General features: G+C 50.4%; 1 protein-coding gene across 7 annotated transcripts in view; it reads right to left on the bottom strand.

Annotated features, from left to right (window-relative positions):
- The window catches only part of rap1gap2a (RAP1 GTPase activating protein 2a), a 499,188-nt gene that overhangs the window by 334,112 nt on the left and 144,703 nt on the right, over positions 1-20,373 (bottom strand). Inside the window, exon 1 of one of the 7 annotated variants that reach the window (XM_038814444.1) lies at positions 18,535-18,759. The exons of the other annotated variants lie outside the window; for them this stretch is intronic. Within the exon in view, the coding sequence (XP_038670372.1) occupies positions 18,535-18,578 (44 nt within the window). The 5' untranslated portion in view covers positions 18,579-18,759. Of the gene's footprint in view, positions 1-18,534; positions 18,760-20,373 lie in introns of those variants that run through there. 7 annotated transcript variants of the gene reach the window in all.

The raw sequence follows: 20,373 nt of genomic DNA on the forward strand, positions 1-20,373 counted from the left end.
AAAAGACACGAGGCACTCACACTCCGCCTCTTTCCACCGATGAACATCTAGAGAGTCAGTCAAGGGTGTTGTTACAATCTCACATCTCCACCACGTGGCTACGAGCTAGTCTGGTTCAGTCAGAGTAACCACACTCAAGTTAGCAGAGAGTCGAACTCACAGAGAACTGTGCTAACTGTGCTATTAGTTCAATAAACCTGATTGAACTAACTTCAATGTCTGGAGTATCCTTCTGATCTAAGCTGCATCCAGTTGCAGCCAGTGTTAGACCAGTGTACCTAACACGACAATGCCGAGTTCTTTCTTGGCCGCCTGCCAAATGAGCATTTTGAAAAATACAAAACCAGAGATAGTGTTCTGGATTTGTTGTCTAATTAGAAGTTTGAACACACAGCTAATTCCCTTATTCATGTCTTTACTTTCATTCAACTGTTATCAATTATTGAATAATGGATCATTCTTTCACACAACACTTCCACACCTGCTTTATTTCTGCGAAACCTTTCAGCACATTTGAGCAATGACAAGATGGCAAGGTTAAAGCCTGCACGTAATGGGCGGCCGAGGCGAGTGGGTGGGCCACACGAATGGCCCTCCATCATCTCAATGGGCGGCAAGAGTGAAATCGGGCATGTTCATTAATCATGACCCTGTGAATATGGTCGTATACATTCAACACGAGCCGAATGTCTCATAGCGAGTTAGAGAAAATGCTTAATAATCCAGACATTAATAGAACTATCATTGATTTCAAATGGCAAAAACAAAATAAATATCCACGCTTTAGTTGGACGCAGAGGGAGTGCACGGCTCTCACAGTCAGTGTTGTGAGCAACCAGCACACGCCTCATTTCACTCGCCCTCGCTTTATATGCGAACCACTTCAGCCATGCCGGTCGTAAAAAAACTACATGGACGGAAATTGGCAGAACGTGGCAATCCTGTGCATGGGCAGCTGTCAGCAAAATGTCTCGTAGACTGCACTCAGAACCCTGATGGGCCACACGTGCCCGTGAGCGTAGCTTGCCCACCACTGAGTCTACAGGTTGTGATATTGAGGGCCTTTGGTCTGTCTCTGTTTTCTCCCAACTCATAGAATAGAATCATAGAATCCCTAGTGCAGAGGGAGGCCATTCAGCCCATCGAGTCAGCACCGACCTTTCAGAAGTGCACCCTATCTAGGCCCACTCCCCATACCCATAACCCCACCTAACCGTTGCATACAAAAGGGAAATTTACCACGGCCTATACACCTAACCAGCACATCTTTGGACTGTGGGAGGAAAGCAAAGTACACAGAGGAAACCCACGCAGAAACGGGGAGAACATGAAAACTACACACAGACAGTCACCTAAGGTCGGAATCAAACCCAGTTCTCTAGTGCTGTGATGATGTGGAGATGCTGGCGTTGGACTGGGGTGAGCACAGTAAGAAGTCTTACAACACCAGGTTAAGGTCCAACAGGTTTGTTTCAAACACTAGTTTTCGGAGCACTGCTCCTTCCTCAGGTGAAGGCTCCTTCCTCATTCACCTGAGGAAGGATCAGTGCTCCGAAAGCTTGTGTTTGAAACAAACCTGTTGGACTTTAACCTGGTGTTGTAAGATTTCTTACTCTGGTGCTGTGATGCAGTGGTGCTAACCACTGTGCCACCATGCCGCCCTTTCCTCCACCTTCTCCCGTGAATTCAGTGGTCAAAACCAAGTTTGCGAATGACACAAAAATAGATGGGAAAGCAAGTGATGAGGATGACATAAAGAGTCTACAGAGGGATATGAATAGGTTAGGCAAGTGGGCAAAAACTTGGCAGATGGAATATAATGTTGGGAAATGTGAAGTTAGGCACTTTGGTAGGGAAAATAAAGGAGCTGAATAATATTTAAATGGAGAAAGACTGCAGAAAACTGCAGCACAGAGGGATGCATTGTTACATGCATCAGGTAATTAGGAAGGCCTATATTTCAAAGGGAATGGAGTATAAAAATATGAGTGTAGTTTTCGCAGGACTTTCCAATTTTTCAAAACTTCAGAAAATTGCAGCATAGAGGAATCTGGGGGTCCTTGTGCATAAATCACAAAAAGCTAGCATGCAAGTTCAGCAAGTAATTGGGAAGGCAAATGGAATATTTATTTCAAGGGGAATGGAATATGAAAATATGAGTATAGTTTTAGCAAATATTCAGCTGCATGAAGCATTGTTATTAATGTTAATGAAATTCGAATATCACTCTAAGATCAAGGGGTCTTTAACAACGAAGATAACCAATCTTATATTCTCTCCAGGAGCAGGCCTGATCTGATACGGCACTGAGCCATGTTTAGAACATAAGAAAATAAAAACTGGGAGCAGGATCTGGCAATTCAACCCTTCCAGCCTGTTCTGCCATTCAATACGTCTACTGTGTCAGTCCCCTTTAGCATCTTATATACCTCAATTAGGCCTCATCTCATTCTACTAAACTCCAGCGTTTATAGACCTAAACTGCCCAATCCCTCTTCAAATTCTTCATCCCTGGAATCAATCTAATGAATCCTACAGCATCTTTAACATAATGAAGCATTTCAAAGCTCTTCACAGAAGCATTATAAAATAAAGTATGACACTGAACCATATGTGGAGATATTCGGGCAGGTTACTAAAGGTTTGGTCAAAAAGGTAAGTTTTGCTGGTATGTATTAAGGGAGGAGAGTAAAGTGGAGAGACCGATGGCGTAAGAGGGAATTCCAGAGTTTAAGGCTGAGGCAACTGAAAGCACGGCCTGCAATGGCGGAGCGATTAAAATTGGGAATTGCTGAGGCCAGAATTAGAGGGGCGCAGGTATCGCAGGAGAATTGTGGGGGTTGGCGGAGGTTGTGGAGATACAGAGGGGGCAAGGGTTTGTGGAGATAAGAAGACAAGGATGGGGATTAGAAAATCGAGTTGTTGCTTGATTGGGAGCAGGTGTTGGTCAGTGAGCACTGGGCTATTGGTTGAATAAGATTTGATGTGAGTCAGAATACAGGAAGCAGAGTATTAGATGACATCGAGTTTCCGGAGTGTAGAACATGAGAGGCCAGCCAGGAGGGTGTTGGACTATTCAAATCAGGCGGTAACGAAAGCACCGACGAGGGTTTCAATGGCACATGAACTAAGGCACGGACAGAAGCAGGCCATGTAATCGTGGGGCAAATGGGAAGTCCAAAGTTTGATCCTTGCTCTGTGCTGACACGGTCAACTCTAAGATGGGCCCCCAATAATCAATCTCACGGCAAGCTTGGATCAGGAAAGGGGAAGACTATCAACCAAGCCTCTTACTCCCAATTATTATTCAGTAACCTCCTCTGGTTCACGCGTCAGGGTGTTGAGTAAGGAAAGTAATGCCTTTCAGTGGTGGAATAGCTTGGAACTGAGCAAAGTTTTATGGATTGGCAGTAGGGGTGTGGACCCATGTCCCAGTTTTGACCACTGAATTCATGGGAGAATGTGGAGGAAACCAAATGAGCATTTTGAAAAACACAAAACCAGAGATAGTGTTCTGGATTTGTTGTCTAATTAGAAGTTTGAACACAACTAATTCCCTTATTCATGTCTTTACTTTCATTCAACTATGATCAATTATTGAATAATGGATCATTCCTTCACACAACATTTAGTTCATGTTTTTGTCTCTCTCTTTTTTCGAATGAATGTGCTACATTGGCATTTTTCCAATCCTCCGCCACTTTGCCTAAGGATTTGCAAAAAAACAAATGTACAATGACAAAGGAGTTTTTATTTGAGGTCTGCTGCAGTGGTATGCTTTTTATCAACATAATGGGGTGCAATTACAATGGTGTACAGGGTTTCAAGCCTCAGATAGTCTCTTGTTTCAAGTCCAATGTTTGGGCAGATATTCAAAATCAACCCTTCCCAAAATGTGCATACATATGAACATACAAGCAAGGAGCAGGAGTAGGCCATTCGGCCCCTTGAGCCTGCTTCGCCATTTGATACAATGATGGCTGATCGGGGGGTGGGATCCTTCGCTCCCCCAGCCACGTGTTTCTCGGCGGCGTGGCATTCGCTGGTGGTGGGATTCTCTCTTCCTGCCACTTGGCAATGGGGTTGTGCACTGAGGCCACTCCACACTGCCAGGAAACCCGCAGACGGGGCAGCGTTGCCAGTGGGAAAACAGAATCCCCAGGGCCACAGAATTCCGGCCCTGATTGGGGCCTCAAGTCTACTTTTCTCCAATGGATACAGGTCCAACCTGTTCAACCTTTCCTCATACGGTAAGCCTTCATCTCAGGAATCAGTCAAGTGATCCCTCTCTAAATTGTTTCTAATGCTATTATGTTCTTTCATAAGCAAGGGAACTAAAACTACACATAACACTCTGCACGTGGTCTCACCAACGCCCTGTATAATCATAGTAAAACATCCCTACTTTTGTACTCGAGTCCCCTTGCAATAAAAGAGAACATTCCATTTCCCTCCCTAATCACTTGTACCTGCAGACTAGTTTGGTGTGTTCCATGTACGGGGCCACCCAAATCCCTCTGTGCCCCAGAATTCTGCAATCTCGAGTATCCTGAAAATAATCAATGCTCCTCACGCCAGTGGACTTCAGTTCAGGTGGGAGTTAGGTTAGGGTTGTAAATCTGACAGGACATGATGCATCCCATTGATTATGTAGCTTTTGTCAGCCAATGTCCACAGAGAAATCTCTTTGGCGGCACGGTAATACGATGGTTAGCACTGTTGCTTCACAGTGCCAGGGACCCGGGATCCTTCCCGCTTGGGTCACTGTCTGTGCGGAGTCTGCACGTTCTCCCCGTGTCTGCGTGGGTTTCTTTCCTCCGGGTGCTCTGATCTCCTCCCACAGGTCGCGAAAGACGTGCTATTCTCCGTCAGTGTACTCGAACAGGCACCGAAGTGTGGCGACTAGGGGGTTTTCACAGTAACCTCGTGACACTAATAAAGATTATTATTATTGGTCAGCCTATTCTGATGTATGAATTTGAGCATTAGCACTTAGAGATATCTTTTAACACTACTTATTGATATACCAACATAAACAGTGGGTTTGATCCAGACTACAAAGTTCAGTCAGATATATATTGTAAGGGAACAATTAAAATGAATTTCAAGGCGATAACATAATCATTATTCCATGCTGTATTAACAATTCTAAAATCCCTAGAGAACATATAGGGCACGATTTACTGGCCTCGTCGCGACGAAGCCGGAGGCCCAGCGAGATTCAAGACCTCGAAATGTCTCGCGAGTTTCAACGGAACCTCGCAGGAAGTCGCATTCTGGATCTTGCCCACACTGGGCATGATCCAGGTTAGCGTATTTAATAGCCCATTTAAATATATTTGCGCCGTATTCTCCCAGAACCTGGGGCCTACCGGCCTCGCCTGGGACACCTCATCAGGGCACTGTTTACCACTGGTTTCCACAAACAGGTATAACAGCACCTGTGGGGATCGCCTAGGTCATTGGGCACTCCCAGATGGTCGGGTATTGGGAAGAGTGACACACCTGCTGGCACCTGTACACCTTGGCACTGCCAACCTGGCACATGGGCACTGCCAGCCTGGCACCTTGGCACAGCCACTCGGGTAGCCTGGATGACATTGCCAGGCTGGCAGGGGCACTGCTGGGGAACCAGGCTGGCTGAGCCAAGATGCCCGGGTGCCAGGTTGCCTATGCCACAGATCGGGCCCGGGGTGCCTTGCCTACAAGAGATGGGGTGGAGTCGGGGCTTAGGCAGAATACATTTTCCAACGGCTGGTATGGACTCATGGGCCGAATGGCTTCCTTCTGCACTGTAAATTCTATGATTCATGAACCCGTTTGGATCGGTGCAGGGTTAATGGGTGTGAATCAAGGTTGTGTCCTAGTCCCATTGAGATGCACACATGGGGCCTGATTTTTAGCCTCGGACCCGGATGCCAGTGTGCTGGTCCCCCAGCTCCAACACAAACCAATTCCCCCGGCCATGCATATCTGATTACACGTGTAATTGATGCTGCAGATGTTAATGTAGCAGATTCACGTCAGCCGGGAATTTCACTCACACGTAGAAACTATCAACCATGAGAAATCTGGCACATAAAGCAATGTAACAACTGAGAAGATAAAATATATCCAACTAGTTTCCTACATTACACAGCGGCGACATTTCAAACTGGTACTTAATTGACTGTTAACGCGCTTTGAGACGTTTGGTGCTCATGAGAAGTGCTATAGAAATTTAAGTCGGTCTATCTTTCTTTCCTTAGTAAACACCCATTACTCAGGGACCTCACATCTTTCATAAAGATCGGGCTCTCACACAATGCAATGTTCAATGCATCATCATGTGTAGCTGATGGCAACCCGGCTAGATCACAAGTTGTAGTTAATGAGCCTTTCTGGATCAATTAAGTAGAGGTTAATTAGTCTTAAACAGATTATTAAATCAGCAAGAGGTCAGACTGGCCTCCTACGAACAAAAAAGACTTTTGAAGTCTACTATTTTCTGTTGGAGGAATATTCTCTGAACTTTTGAAAATTATTCCATTTTAAGAAACAGATTTTAGGTATACTGGGCGGGATTCTCCCAGCCCCGTGATGGGCCGGAGAATCCCCGCAAACGGGCCACGCTGCCCCGACGGCGGCACGCGATTCTCCGCGGTGCAGCGCTGGTCACGGGCCGCTCTACGCGGCCGGCCCACCGATTCTCTGGCCCGGATGGGCCATGCGGCCAAATCCCAGCGGCGCCGTTCTAACCTGCTCTGGGCCGGCGGGACCTGGGTGTAAGGGTCGGGTGGCGGCCTGTTGCGGGGGGGGGGGGGGGCGAGAGGAGGGGTACGACCCCGGGGGGGGGGGGGGGGGGGGGGGGCTCCGATGTAGCCTGGCCCGCGATCGGGACCCACCGATCGGCGGGCCGGCCTCTCTGGCTGGGGGCCTCCTTTCCTACGCGGCGGCCCCTGTAGTCCTGCGCCATGTTGCGCCGGGGCCGGCACATTGAAGGAGGCCATTGCGCTTGTGCGTGCTGGTGCTGGCGCCACTGCGCATGTCCTCCTTGGCGCCGGCGCAACTGCGCATGTGTGGATGCACAGTTCGCACCGGGATCTGTAGCTGGAGCAGCACGAACCGCACCAGCGCTGTGCTGGCCCCTGCGGGGGCCAGAATTAGACATGGGAGCGGCCCGTTCACGCCGCCGTAAAACGCGGCGGCGTTTGCGACGATGTGGGCACTCAGCCACGGGATTGGAGAAACCCGCCCATGGTGTGAGAAATTTTGACGGGTGAGATTTAGAGAGTGACAAGCACATCCCAAAATTTCCATAGGGACTGAGAGTTTCCCCATTTTGACCAGTGTATTGAGGGTCAATCCCATCCATCTTTCCATGTGAAAGAGCCAATCAGTGACCATGATTATTGTCATTGATGTTCGTTTGTTTGTTGAGCGAGTGAATCTTTGGGAGTAATTCTCCCGAATGAACATTCGTTTCCACTAATGTGTCCCAGGTATGATGGCAAATCTGAGGGGGTCCCACAGGCTACTAGAGACCCCTGTCTGTTTGGGGACTGGGCAGGGTAGAACGCTGGCACTCCCCCGGCACCTGGGCACTTCAGCGCTGCCACCCTGGCATTGCCACCCGGGCATCCTGGCAGCGACACCCCAGAACTTCCAAGGTGCCCGGGTGGCACTCCCAGAGTTCCAGAGAAACTGCCATGTTCCAGGTTGGCAGTGACATGATGCCCAGGTGCCAGGTTGGCACTGCCAGGGCTTGGGCCGGGGAGAGTGGGGGTTGGAGTTCCAGGAGCCATGAGAAGGTTACGGAGGGCTGAAGGGGCGGGGGAGTTCCAGAAAGCCGGGGGAGGAGGGGGGGGGGAACAAGCCTGAAACGGGGTGGTGCAGAGATCGGGGCTCCCAGTCAAAATGGCGACCTGATCTGTGAGGAGCCTTTGCCGCCGGCGAGCAGGAAATCGACTAAAGTGTGTCCTCGGCGGGCCCAAAAAGCCGGCAAAGTTCTGGTGAAAGGTGGGGTGAATCTTGGTGCTGCAGCCGCCAAGAATCTTTCCGCCAATGGCGCTCGAAACCGGACTTAGTTTCAAGTCCGCTAAATCCAACAATAGGGTGTCAAACACATCCCCCCACCCCCGACATGCTACAACTCAATTAAAACTGACCACTCCTAACATATTAATGTGTGTTAAAAAGATGTGACAAAATTTAACCTGAAACTTAATGGAGAGAAAGCTGGAGGGATGAAGGCGTTTAGGGAGAGAATTGTTATTATTTATTTGTTCAAGGGATGTGGGCATCATTGACTGGGCCAGCATTTATTGTCCGCCCCTAATTGCTGCAGTTGATGTGGTGCAGGTACCACAGTGTTATCAGGAAGGGAGCTCCAGGTTTTGACCCAGCGACAGTGTAGGAACAGTGATATAGGTCAGAATTTACCGGCTGTCCACGCAGGCAGAATATTCTGGTCCCACCTGTAATGATATGTATATTGACCGGGATGTAAAGAGGTAACAAGTTAATGATAATGCTTCTCACCACTAGAGGGACCACAGAACAGTCATATATATATATATATATATATATCATGTGACTAGGGGATTCTGGGATTAGAAGACGATTAGATGATTAGGAGTTAAGAGTTAGGAGAGAGCTGGAAGAGTGTCAGGCATAGAGAGCAATTGTATACTTCTTTAAAAATAAATTTAGATTACCCAATTATTTTTTCCAATTCAGGGGCAATTAGCGTGGCCAATCCACCTACTCTGCACATTTTTGGGTTGTGGGGGCGAAACCCACGCAGACAGGGGAAGAATGTGCAAACTCCACACGGACAGTGACCCAGAGCCGGGATCGAACCTGGGACCTCAGCGCCGTGAGGCAGCTGTGCTAAACACTAGGCCACCGTGCTGCCCCGAGAGCAATTGTATACTTGAGAGTTCTGTAAGTTAGAGATAGCATAGTTTTATACAATAACCATCTACTTTAGGAATGTGATTGAATCTTAATTAGCAGTGTAATAAATTTATAGTTTGGTTTGTTAACAAAGCTTTATTCAACACTATGCATCCGAGCCATCCGGGTAAAGCAGGATAGAGAACATAACATCACCGCCAGCGTAGCCCCGCCTCGGGTTTCCCGGCAAACAGGGTTGCATTCAATGGGAAATCCCGTTGACAACGGCGGGGCTGAAAAATCCTGCTGGTGGGCTACCTCCGCCGGCGAAAAACACACGGTCGGTTCCTCGGTAAATCCCGCCCAAAGTTTGGAGTCAGGATGGTATGTGTGACTTGGAGGGGAACTTGCAGGTGGTGGTGTTCCCAAGCACCTGTTGCCCCTGCCCTTAGAGAGTGGAGGTCTCGGGTTTGGAAGTTGCAGTTAAAGGAGTCTTGATGAGTTCGATAGAGTGTTGGCGAGTTCAGGATATGGGGCAGAGGCAGCAGAAAGTAAAGTTATAAAGGATTGGGTGACTAGAAGCGGGTATACATAAGGGGCCAAAGTTAAAGAAACGGGGAGCTCACAGGGGGCTGTGGAACGGAGGTTGAGTATGTTAAATACGGGGATGAACAGATTAAAGACAGGAATAGGACTAATAGCTAAACTGCTCACACTGCCTTACTGAACTTTTACTGACTTACAAAACCATCGGTCCTTTTCTAAAAAAAGAACGAAAAATAAGCTTTATTAGATTTACTGGCACGATACCACCATACAATGGGCGGGTGCAGCTTTAAGTCAAGGGCAGGGTTACACTTCCTGGTAACAATCCTTCAAATCTGCAGAAGTTATCTGATGGTGTGATTGTGCAATTGCTAAAAACTCAGCCGACTTTCAATGTCGAGTCAATGTGCACATTCATCAAACACGAGAAAACAAGTGGCCACTGCATCAGTTAAAACATCTTAAAACTGAACAACATCGTGATGCACACAAAGGTGCGACCAACTGTCACAAGTGTGATTGTGTCAAAACAAAAAAGTCACACGATTTGGAAATACCAAGTTTAAGCGTTTCATTTCTTGCTGGAGTGCCAGAATTATCATAGAATTTACAGTGCAGGAGGAGGCCACTCGGCCCATCGAGTCCGCACCGGCTCCTGGAAAGAGCACCCTACCCAAGGTCAACACCTCCACCCTATCCCCATAACCCAGTAACCCCACCCAATACTAAGGACAATTTTGGACACTAAGGGCAATTTATCATGGCCAATCCACCTAACCTGCACATCTTTGGACTGTGGGAGGAAACCGGAGCACCCGGAGGAAACCCACGCACACACGGGGAGGATGTGCAGACTCCGCACAGACAGTGACCCAAGCCGGAATCAAACCTGGGACCCTGGAGCTGTGAAGCCATTGTGCTATCCACAATGCTACCGTGCTGCCCATTGATGTCACAATGCAAAACCTCTGCATTGACAATTGCATTTTGTGCAAAAATCCTGGTACTCCCTCCTTAAACCTTCGCCTCTCTTATCGCCCTCTTTTAAAACCAAACTTGTCATCATCTGTTTTATGTGGCCTGTACCACCCCTGTGAAGCGTCTTGGGACACTTTTACTAAATGCAAGGAGCTACACAAATGCAATTTATTGTCGTTGTCGGGCGACACGGTAACACAGTGGTTAGCACTGCCACTTCACAGCTCAAGGCTCCCAGGTTCGATCCCAGCCCCAGGTCATTGTCTGTGTGGAGTCTGCATGCCCTTGGTGTCCAAAAAAGGTTACGGGGATAGGGTGGAGGTGTGAGTTTAAGTACGGTGCTCTTTCCAAGGGCCGGTATAGTCTCGATGGGCCGAATGGCCTCCTCCTGCACTGTAACTTCTATGAATTGACATTAATTATTTTCAGCCGACTGGTCCATGTGAAGGCAAGCAAGGGAACTTGGTTCAGTGTGTGCCAGTACCAAAACCCACCATATCCAACGTGTCTATGGGAAGCTGGAGCTGCAGACGTTCCCTAACTCCCAGCAACAACAATATGAACAACATGAATAGGGTGGCCCAGTGGTTAACACTGCTGCCTCACAACGCTGGGGACGTGGATTCAATTTCGGCCTTGGGTGGCTGTCTGTGTGGGGTTTGCACGTTCTCCCCGTGTGTGCATGGGTTTCCTCCGGGTGCTCCGGTTTCCTCCCACAGTCCAAAGATGTGCGGGTTAGGTGGATTGACCATGATAAATTGCCGCTTCGCATCCAAGAGATGTGTAGGTTAGGTGGGCTTACAGGGATAGGGCGTGGAAGTGGGCCTAGGTAGGGTGCTCTTTCAGAGGGTCGGTGCAGACCGATGGGCCGAATGGCCTTCCTCTGTACTGTAATAATTCTGTGGTTCTATGGAACTGACAGTCCTGGGGACCTCCATGCTCGTCCCACATGGAAATCTTCATTCGTGCGAGGACTCACTGCAGAGAATGAAATTATTTACCACTTTGCCATACTTAAATCTTGTGCACAATCCCGCGAGATGTTGCAGGGAGAATCCCACCCACAATGGGCGGGATCAGTTTTTGGCCAATCTGCATATTCGAGCGCGGCAGTAGCCTGAATCTAATGTGCAGATTCCTAAGGTACCAGAGGCTTTTGGATTCAATGCTTCACCTCGGGGACTTTGAGCGAATGCTCTAAAGTACTGGTCCTTTGTGTGCAACTGCATCAAGCTGTGCATAGACCCCGGGTATGCAAACACCAAGTGTCACTACATACTGAGGTTCTACCTGTCCCAGGTGTTGCGAAGGATGGGCCTGGCCTCATTACCGCGGAACGCTCCAAGCAGTTGGACCGTGCCGAAACACCTGTCCTTTGTGGAAACATTTTTGAAGAAAAACACCTTTGACCACAAAGCAATGAAGCAGTGGTCAGCACGTAATGTCCTCGAGACCCTCAGAGAAAAGGAGACTGTGGAGGACGTTGGATGGTTTCCTGAGCAGACTGTCAGAGCCATCTGGCAGAATGCCTCATCACCAGCACTTTCAAACAAGCACCAAGACCTAACTTGGCTGGGAGTGAGAAGGGCCCTCCCTGTCAGATTCTTCATGTACACCCGAAGGCTCAGCATCGGAGTGGCTGTGGGGGAAATGAGACAGTCACACACCTCCTTGTGGAATGTGCCTTTGCAAAGCAGGTCTGGAGTGAGATGCAGTGGTATCTGTCAAGGTTCATCCCGAGCAGCTCTGTGACACAGGACTCTGTGCTCTACGGACTGTTTCCAGGGACACACACCGAGACAGATATCAACTGCTGCTGGAAGGTCATCAACTCGGTGAAAGACGCTCTTTGGTCTGCCCGAAACTTGCTGATCTTCCAGTGCAAAGAACTGTCCTCGACCGAGTGTTGCAGACTGGCACATTCCAAGGTCCAGGACTACGTGCTGAGGGACGCACTCAAGCTTGGGGCAGCTGCCGCCAAGGCGCAATGGGGAAAGACCACTGTGTAAGGTCTCACCAGTAAATGTACACCGAGGGGTTGGTAACAGTGTAAAGCCCCTCGGTCTGGGTCTTCAATACCACAATGTATGAAAGAAACATGACAATGTAAATGTTTATGAAAGAATTGTAACGTAAACAGGGATATGTGTGTAATATCATCCCAATTGAAAGGAAGAAAGACAAGTGAATGTAACTCAGATGGAAATGCACAGTCAAGACAATTTGAAATCTTCAAAGGGCCCCTTCCCTCCACTGACCGCAACACCTACATCCTTAGTGTGGTCGATGAATTTTCTAGGTTCCCATTCGCCATCCCATGCCCGGATATGACGTCTGCCACCATCATCAAGGTCCTGGATTCCATTTTCGCCCTGTTCGGTTTCCCCGACTACATCCACAGCGACAGGGGATCCTCGTTCATGAGCGATGAGCTGCGTCAATTCCTGCTCAGCAGGGGTATCGCCTCCAGCAGGACGACCAGCTACAACCCCCGGGGTAACAGGCAGGTAGAGAGGGAGAACGGGATGGTATGGAGGGCCGTCCAGCTGGCCCTACAGTCTAGGAACCTCCCAGCCACTCGCTGGCAGCAGGTCCTCCCTGATGCGCTCCATTCCATTCGGTCGCTACTGTGTACCGCAACTAACAGTACACCCCATGAACGTGTTTTTGCCTTCCCTAGGAAGTCCTAGGGTGTCGCTCCCGACGTGGCTCACGACTCCGGGCCCAGTCCTTCTCCGTAGGCATGTACGGCACCACAAGGCGGAACCCCTGGTGGACAAAGTACGCCTTCTCCACGCCAACCCTCAGTATGCCTACGTGGAGTTCCCCGATGGCCGCCAGGACACAGTCTCGCTCCAGGACATGGCTCCCTCAGGTGCCGATCCCATGCCCACGCCCCTTTCTCTTCCCGCGCCAACCCCGGCGCCCCCCTATTCGTCCCCACCAGGTCCATCCCTCATCCCCCTGCCCACCCTGGGGGACACGGAAGATTTTGGCTTGCTCTCAGAGTCATCCCGCCAGCAGCCAGCACCAACCCCGCCAACACCTGCACCATCGTTGCCATCACCGCCTGTGCCGACGTCAACACCACAGCTACGCCGATCACAGCGGAACGTTCGACCGCCGATTCGGCTCAACCTGTAACCTGCTAACCGGATGGACTCTTGAATTTCCTTGTTTTGACCCTCTTGTAAATAGCATCCTTTGTATTAGAGTTACATGTCACCCCCGCCGGACTCATTTTTTTTACAGGGGGTGAATGTGGTGAGATAACCACTGTAGTTATGCGTACTGCAATAGGGGGATGTATGTCTGTACCTGTAATACAGGTTCCTCCAGTGAGCCCCTGCCGGCTAGCTCCGCCCACAGGGAGCTTATGTATAAATATGCATGTGAGCCACTCAGACCTTTAGTCTACAGTTGCAGATGGAGGGACAACATCGTACAACAATAAAGCCTCTATTGTACCAGTCTCTCGGCTTTGAGTATAATTGTTAGCGCTACAAGCAGGACTTGGACGGTCCATTAAGGGAGGAGGAGTGGCAGAAAACATGAATCTTCTTAAGTAGCATCTTACAGCATGGGATCATGCTCTTCAGTCTGGTCTACACCGGTGTGTATGCGACCCTGAAGTCTTGTCCCACACTTGAGACGACTCGGTGTGCTTGGGGGGGGGGGGGGGGGGGGGGGGGGAGGGGGGGGGGGGGAGAGAGCTGTGATCCCAGAACAGGCAACGCCAGATCTAAAACCACGACAGCCAGACAAAGTTCACACAGTGACATGCAACGTTGCACAGGTCCGTTGGCACATGGCTTCACAAAATGGCAGCTATCTCAATGAAGCAATAGGTTCTGTTTGTGGAGATAACAGGAACCAATTGGAAATTAGAAGGTTGGAAATGTACAGTGGGTCACAAGTTAAGGCCAGATAAAGAGGATATTTCAGCCCATTTGATTTCGCCCTTTCAAGTCACCAACCTTTTTGATTTCACACTATGGCATTCAGCTCTTTTTTAAGTGAGTTCAGGTCACACTGACTAAGAGGTATGAATTGTGTGCCACTGGGCATGCAATTGCAGTTTCTATGACGCGCCATGTGTACCACCAGGGTGTACCGATTGGGGTAAACCCGTATTGTCTCCTTTGGTACACAGACCTCGACACATTTACTAGTGAAATCTGTGACGGTGGTTGCGTACTCCTCCAGGTTAGCTGCCGCGGCCTTGAATATGGACCAGTCCACAGTCTCCAAGCAGTCGCAGAGGATGTCTTCAGATTCCTCGGACCAGCACTGCACGGTTTTCTTGACTGGCTCAGCACGCTCGAGTTGCTGTTTGTAAGCCGGAAGTAGGAATACCGACTTGTGATTGGATTTGCCAAAGTGTGGTCAAGGAATGGAGCGGTAGGCACCTTCGATGCCCGTGTAGCAGTGGTCCAGGGTGTTTGCACCTCTGGTGGTAGCAAAGCTCTTCAAAATGTGATGTTATGAATGCAAGTTTCCATTTCACATCCCACTGCCACTAGCAACCACGTGCATGGTTCGATTGTGATAAAAAGCGTTGGCAAGAAGCCTTCCATCAATTTTTCTCCCCCTACCACCCTCCCCCCCCCATCCGTCCCGCCAATATAGGGAGATGGGCCACTTCCACTGACTGTGGCACTGCAGAGCACAGATCAGAATGACAATGGGCCAATTCAAGGAATCTTTGTTGTTTTGCTCCCCAATCATGTTTTCAATGTTTCCCTACCATCTACAATCAGCAATGCAAGTCAGCTTTATCATCAGTTGTGTATCTGAGTCATGTTGATAAACCTGATATTTGATCAAAATAACAAGACACCGTTGATTGGTTGGAAGCAGTGCTGCAGATAGTTTATAAAGTCTGCATGGAATTAAAAGTAAAGCAAATTGTCACAGTCGCTGCTTTTCCCCTTTGAGGGGGAGAGCTGACTGGTGGTGATTTAACCCGAGCATCGCCGCACCTCAAGCAGGGGGCAAACCTTCAGGAATAACCGCAGCCGGTACAGGAATTGAACCGGCGCTGCTGGCCTCTCTCTGCATCACAAACCAGCTGTACAACCCACTGAGCTACCCATCTACAGGATGCAGCAGTGCCATCTGTAGGGAGTAAAACAGTCGCCACAAGTTACAGTTTAACCATATAAATAAAGTAGCAAGTTCCATTGCCCTATCAACAGAGCAAAATGAAAATCCTGGCCCCCTGTTCACGCCTGTATATCATTAGCTATTAACGTAACTATAGAAGTCAAACTGCTCACATTGACAAGGATGCATTTCCAGGTTTACATTTATACAGCACCCTTCATGACCTCAGGATGTCTCAAAGAGCGTTGCAGCCGATAAGCACGGTAGTACAGTGGGTAGCACTGTGGTTTCACAACACCAGGGTCCCAGGTTCGATTCCCGGATCAGGTCACTGTCTGTGCGGAGTATGCACGTTCTCCCTGTGTCTGCGCGGGTTTCCTCCGGGTGCTCCGATTTCCTCCCGCAAGTCCAGAAAGACATAGAACATACAGTGCAGAAGGAGGCCATTCGGCCCATCGAGTCTGCACCGACCCACTTAAGCCCTCACTTCCACCCTATCCCCGTAACCCAATAACCCCTCCTAACCTTTTTGGTCGCTAAGGGCAATTTATCGTGTCCAATCCACCTAACCTGCACGTCTTTGGACTGTGGGAGGAAACCGGAGCACGCAGAGGAAGCCCACACAGACACGGGGAGAACGTGCAGACTCCGCACAGACAGTGACCCAGCGGGGAATCAAACCTGGGACCCTGGCGCTGTGAAGCCACAGTGCTATCCACTTGTGCTACCGTACTGCCCAAAGACATGCTGTTAGGTGACTTGGATATTCTAAATTCTCCCTCTATGTCCCCAAATAGGTGCCAGAAATGAAATGAAAATCGCTTATTGTCACAAGTAGGCTTCAAATGAAGTTACTGTGAAAAGCCACTAGTCGCCACATTCCGGCGCCTGTTCGGGGAGGCTGTTACGGGAATTGAACCATGCTGCTGGCCTGCTTTCAAAGCCAGCGATTTAGCCCTGTGCTAAACAGCCCATGTGACGACTAGGGGCTTTTCACAGTAACCTCATTGTAGTGTTAAAGTAAGCCTACTTGTGACAATAAAGATTATTATTATTGAAGTGAAGTCACTGTTGTAATGTGGGTAATGCAGCAGCCAATTTGCGCACAGCAAGATCCCACAAAAAGAAATGAGATAATAATCTGCTTTTAATTACATTGGTTGAGGGATAAATACAGGCAAGACCCTGGGGTGATCTCAACCTGCTCTCCGAGACAGCGCCATGAGAGCTTTTACATCCACCTGCGGGGCCACAGTTTAACGTTTCAACTGACAGACGTCACCTATGACCGTGCAGCACACCCTCTACATCCCCCAATCCTCTTTTGCTTCCTGACCATGGCCCCTGGTGGAGCACAGTTCATCTACATGGATGCCAGCAACCCCGAAGGCTTTGCTGACGGAGGTGAAGTCAAGATAAATGTGAGACCCGAAGGGTTTCTCCTGCTCCCGGGAAGGCCACGGGTTTGCAAAGCGGGAGAAGGCAAGAGAACTCCCAGCAGGTTGTTTGACTGCAGGAGCCAGGGCCGGCTCAAGGCACCGGCAACTCGGGCAGTCGCCCGGGGCGCCATGTGCTGGGGGGCGCCAGAGACTCGGGTCCCGCGCATGCGCAGTTGGGCCGGTGCCAACCAGCGCATGCGCGGTGGCCGCCCTCCCCCAAGGCGCCCCCGTTCGGTCCGCCCCCCCCCCCCCCCGGTCCGCCCCGCTCGGTCCGCCTCCCCGCTCAGTCCGCTCCCCCCTGCCCCCCCCTCAGGTCCGCCCCCCCCTCGGGTCCGCCCTCCCCCGCCCCCCTCGGGTCCGCCCTCCCCCGCCCCCGCCCCCCCCTCGGGTCCGCCCTCTCCCGCCCCCCCGCTCAGTCCGCTCCCCCCCGCCCCCCCTCGGGTCCGCCCCCCCCTCGGGTCTGCCCTCCCCGCCCCCCCCTCGGGTCCGCCCTCCCCTCGGGTCCACCCTCCCCCGCCCCCCCCCTCGGGTCCGCCCTCCCCTCGGGTCCGCCCCCCCCTCGGGTCCGCCCCCCGCCCCCCCCTCGGGTCCGCCCCCCCCGCCCCCCCCTCGGGTCCGCCCCCCCTCGGCCCCGCCCCCCCCCACGGCCCCCCCCCGCCCCCGCCCCTCGGCCCCCCCCCCCCAAGGGCGCCGAAGTTCAGCTTGCCCGGGGCGCCAGCAACCCTAGGGCCGGCGCTGGCAGGAGCATCACTAATAAGCCGGTTTCTCTCCACCACACCTGTATTCGCCAATGCACGTCACTGGTTGGAATCAGGTGGAAAGCCGGTGTAGAGAGGCGGAGGGGTTTAAAGAGGAAATTCCAGAGTTTGTGGTCTAGGAGGTTAAGGCATAAAGCGATTTAAAAATCGGAAGGTATAAGGGGGCAGATGCTCTCAGAAGGTTGCGGGGCTGGAGTAGAGCAGATTACAGAGACAGGGAGGAGTGAGAATTATTTTAGCCCAGAGATACGGAGGGCCGATTCTGGTTCATGAGAGTAGCCCTGAGCTAGGGCAGCACGGTGGTGCAGTGGGTTAGCCCTGCTGCCTCACGGCACCGAGGTCCCAGGTTCGACCCTGACTCTGGGTCACCGTCCGTGTGGAGTTTGCACATTCTCCCCGTGTTTGCGTGGGTTGCACCCCCCACAACCCAAAGATGTGCAGGGCTAAATTGGCCACGCTAAATTGCCCCTTAATTGGAAAAAATGAATTGGACACTCTAAATTTAGAAAAAAAAAAATTTTTAATCGCCCTTTATTCCCACCCTACATGGCTCATTCAGCAAGTGGCGCGTTTACCAACAACCCTATTTACGATGCTGTGCTCCACACGTGCAATTACAAAACACTACTGCCAGGGGTAAAGCAGTGAGATCGTTTTAATCCCCATAAATCTAGAAATGATCATCTTTCAATGGTTGGAGAGGCTGCGACACACAAATAGTTTTGTACAGTTTGCGCTTTAAAAAAAAATAAAACAATCACAAAGTGCGACCAGGAAAGAAAAAGACGACAGCTCACGAAAAAGGTCTGAAAAAAACAAAAGCCACTCACCATCCAAAACCCCCAAAGGAAACACTTCGTTTTCTGCGGAACATTGTTGTTGTTTGGAGCCTTGCTCTGCGCTACAACTCGAGAGTCAGTGGACCTGCTGCCTTTAAATCGACCAAAACGATGGTACTTCTGACGATATGTACACAAGCTTCCAATTATTCACTACTAGAGGCGGCCAGGCAGGAAACACACCACTTCCTCGATCTTTCTGTTTAAATCACTCTGCCGTCAAGTGCAACTGTGTGACAAATTGATACAAGCGGCATTCCTGCTTACACATTTTGTTTGTTTCACTCTCTTGGGGGCGGGGGCGGGGCAGGGCAGGCTCCACCTAGATTTCAGAATTAGAGATCAAATACCGTCAATGCCTCTTTTCTTACTTAACCACATACAGAGAGGGAAGAAAGAACACACATTTCCCCTTGAGCAAAGCGCGCAGCCAGGGAAAGCCACTTGCAATTTTTTTGTGGATTTATTTTTTTGCAAGTTTGAGATTTGTGCTTTATTTTTGGTTGCACCACAGGCAACTGAAACTGCTGCGCCCCGAGAAAAGGAGGGGCCGGTGAGATATTTGGACTAGGGAGTGCCTTGGATATTTTGCTAATGGTTTGCCTTGTGAGACTTGGTTCACCTGAGGAAGGAGCTGCGCTCCGAAGGCTAGCGATTCGAAACAAACCTGTTGGGCTTTAATCTGGTGTTGTAAGACTTCTTACTGTGCCTTGTGAGAAGCAGCAAAGATACGAACACTTTGGGTGGATTTTTCCCAAGATTTGCTCCCAGGCGGGTCCGTTAGCCGTGGGCGCAAGTCCCATCATGGCCGTAAAATCTCGCGAGAGGCCAAACACAGGATTTGCGCTGGCAAAGATTTTGGAGCGCGACGTTCCCGGGTCCTCCTTGATCAGGTGATCTGCTTCACCCCCAGGAAGGGCAAGAACCTGATTTGAGTGAATTTCAATCCGTTTCAATATCATCAGCGAGCATGCGCAGTCGCACAGTGGTTAGCACTGTTGCTTCACAGACCCAGGGTCCCAGGTTCGATTCCTGGTTTGGGTCACTGTCTGTGCGGAGTCTGCACGTTCTTCCTGTGCCTGCGTGGGTTTCCTCCGGGTGCTCCGGTTTCCTCCCACAAGTCCCAAAAGACGCGCTGTTAGGTGAATTGGATATTCTGAATTGTCCATCGTGTACCCGAACAGACATTGGAATGTGGCAACCAGAGGATTTTCACGGTAACTTCATTGCGGTGTTAATGTAAGCTTACTTGTGACAATAAAGATTATTATTATATCGTTGAATCTTCAGACCTCATTGAACCTTCCCATCCACCAGCGTGATGTCACGTGGGCGCGATTCACTACGGCTTTTAAAAAACTGAAACCAGGCACCATGACCTCAGAGATGGAGGACGGAGGCGACGACCCCTCTCCACCTTGTTCCAGGGTGTACAAGGGGACAGAGTCTGCTGAGCTGCTGTAGAAGGGGCTGGTTCAAGGGTGTTTGGGGGTGGGGTCTTGTGGGTGAGAGGGGGTAATGCCTGGGGGTCATCCTCCAGGATGATAGTCGCAGCCATTGTGCGCTGTCCTGAAGCCTGTCTGTTTTAGTAAACGTTCACACATACCCCTGAATGATTCTGGAGTCTGTCTGTTTTATTTACTGTGCACAGCCCTAAATGAGACGTGGGCCGCGATTCAGCCACTGGCTGCACCCAGTGCAGAGCAGAGCCGGGTCCAATGGGTGAATCTCGGGAAAGCCCAAATCAAGATTCACGCCAGCCGCGGGCCGATCACGAGTCACCTGACTCGCTATGACTGGCACGAGCTGGATCGTGCCCTCGCTGGGCAT

This window comes from Scyliorhinus canicula, chromosome 12, assembly GCF_902713615.1.
Source record: "Scyliorhinus canicula chromosome 12, sScyCan1.1, whole genome shotgun sequence".
NCBI classification, from domain to species: Eukaryota; Metazoa; Chordata; class Chondrichthyes; order Carcharhiniformes; family Scyliorhinidae; genus Scyliorhinus; species Scyliorhinus canicula.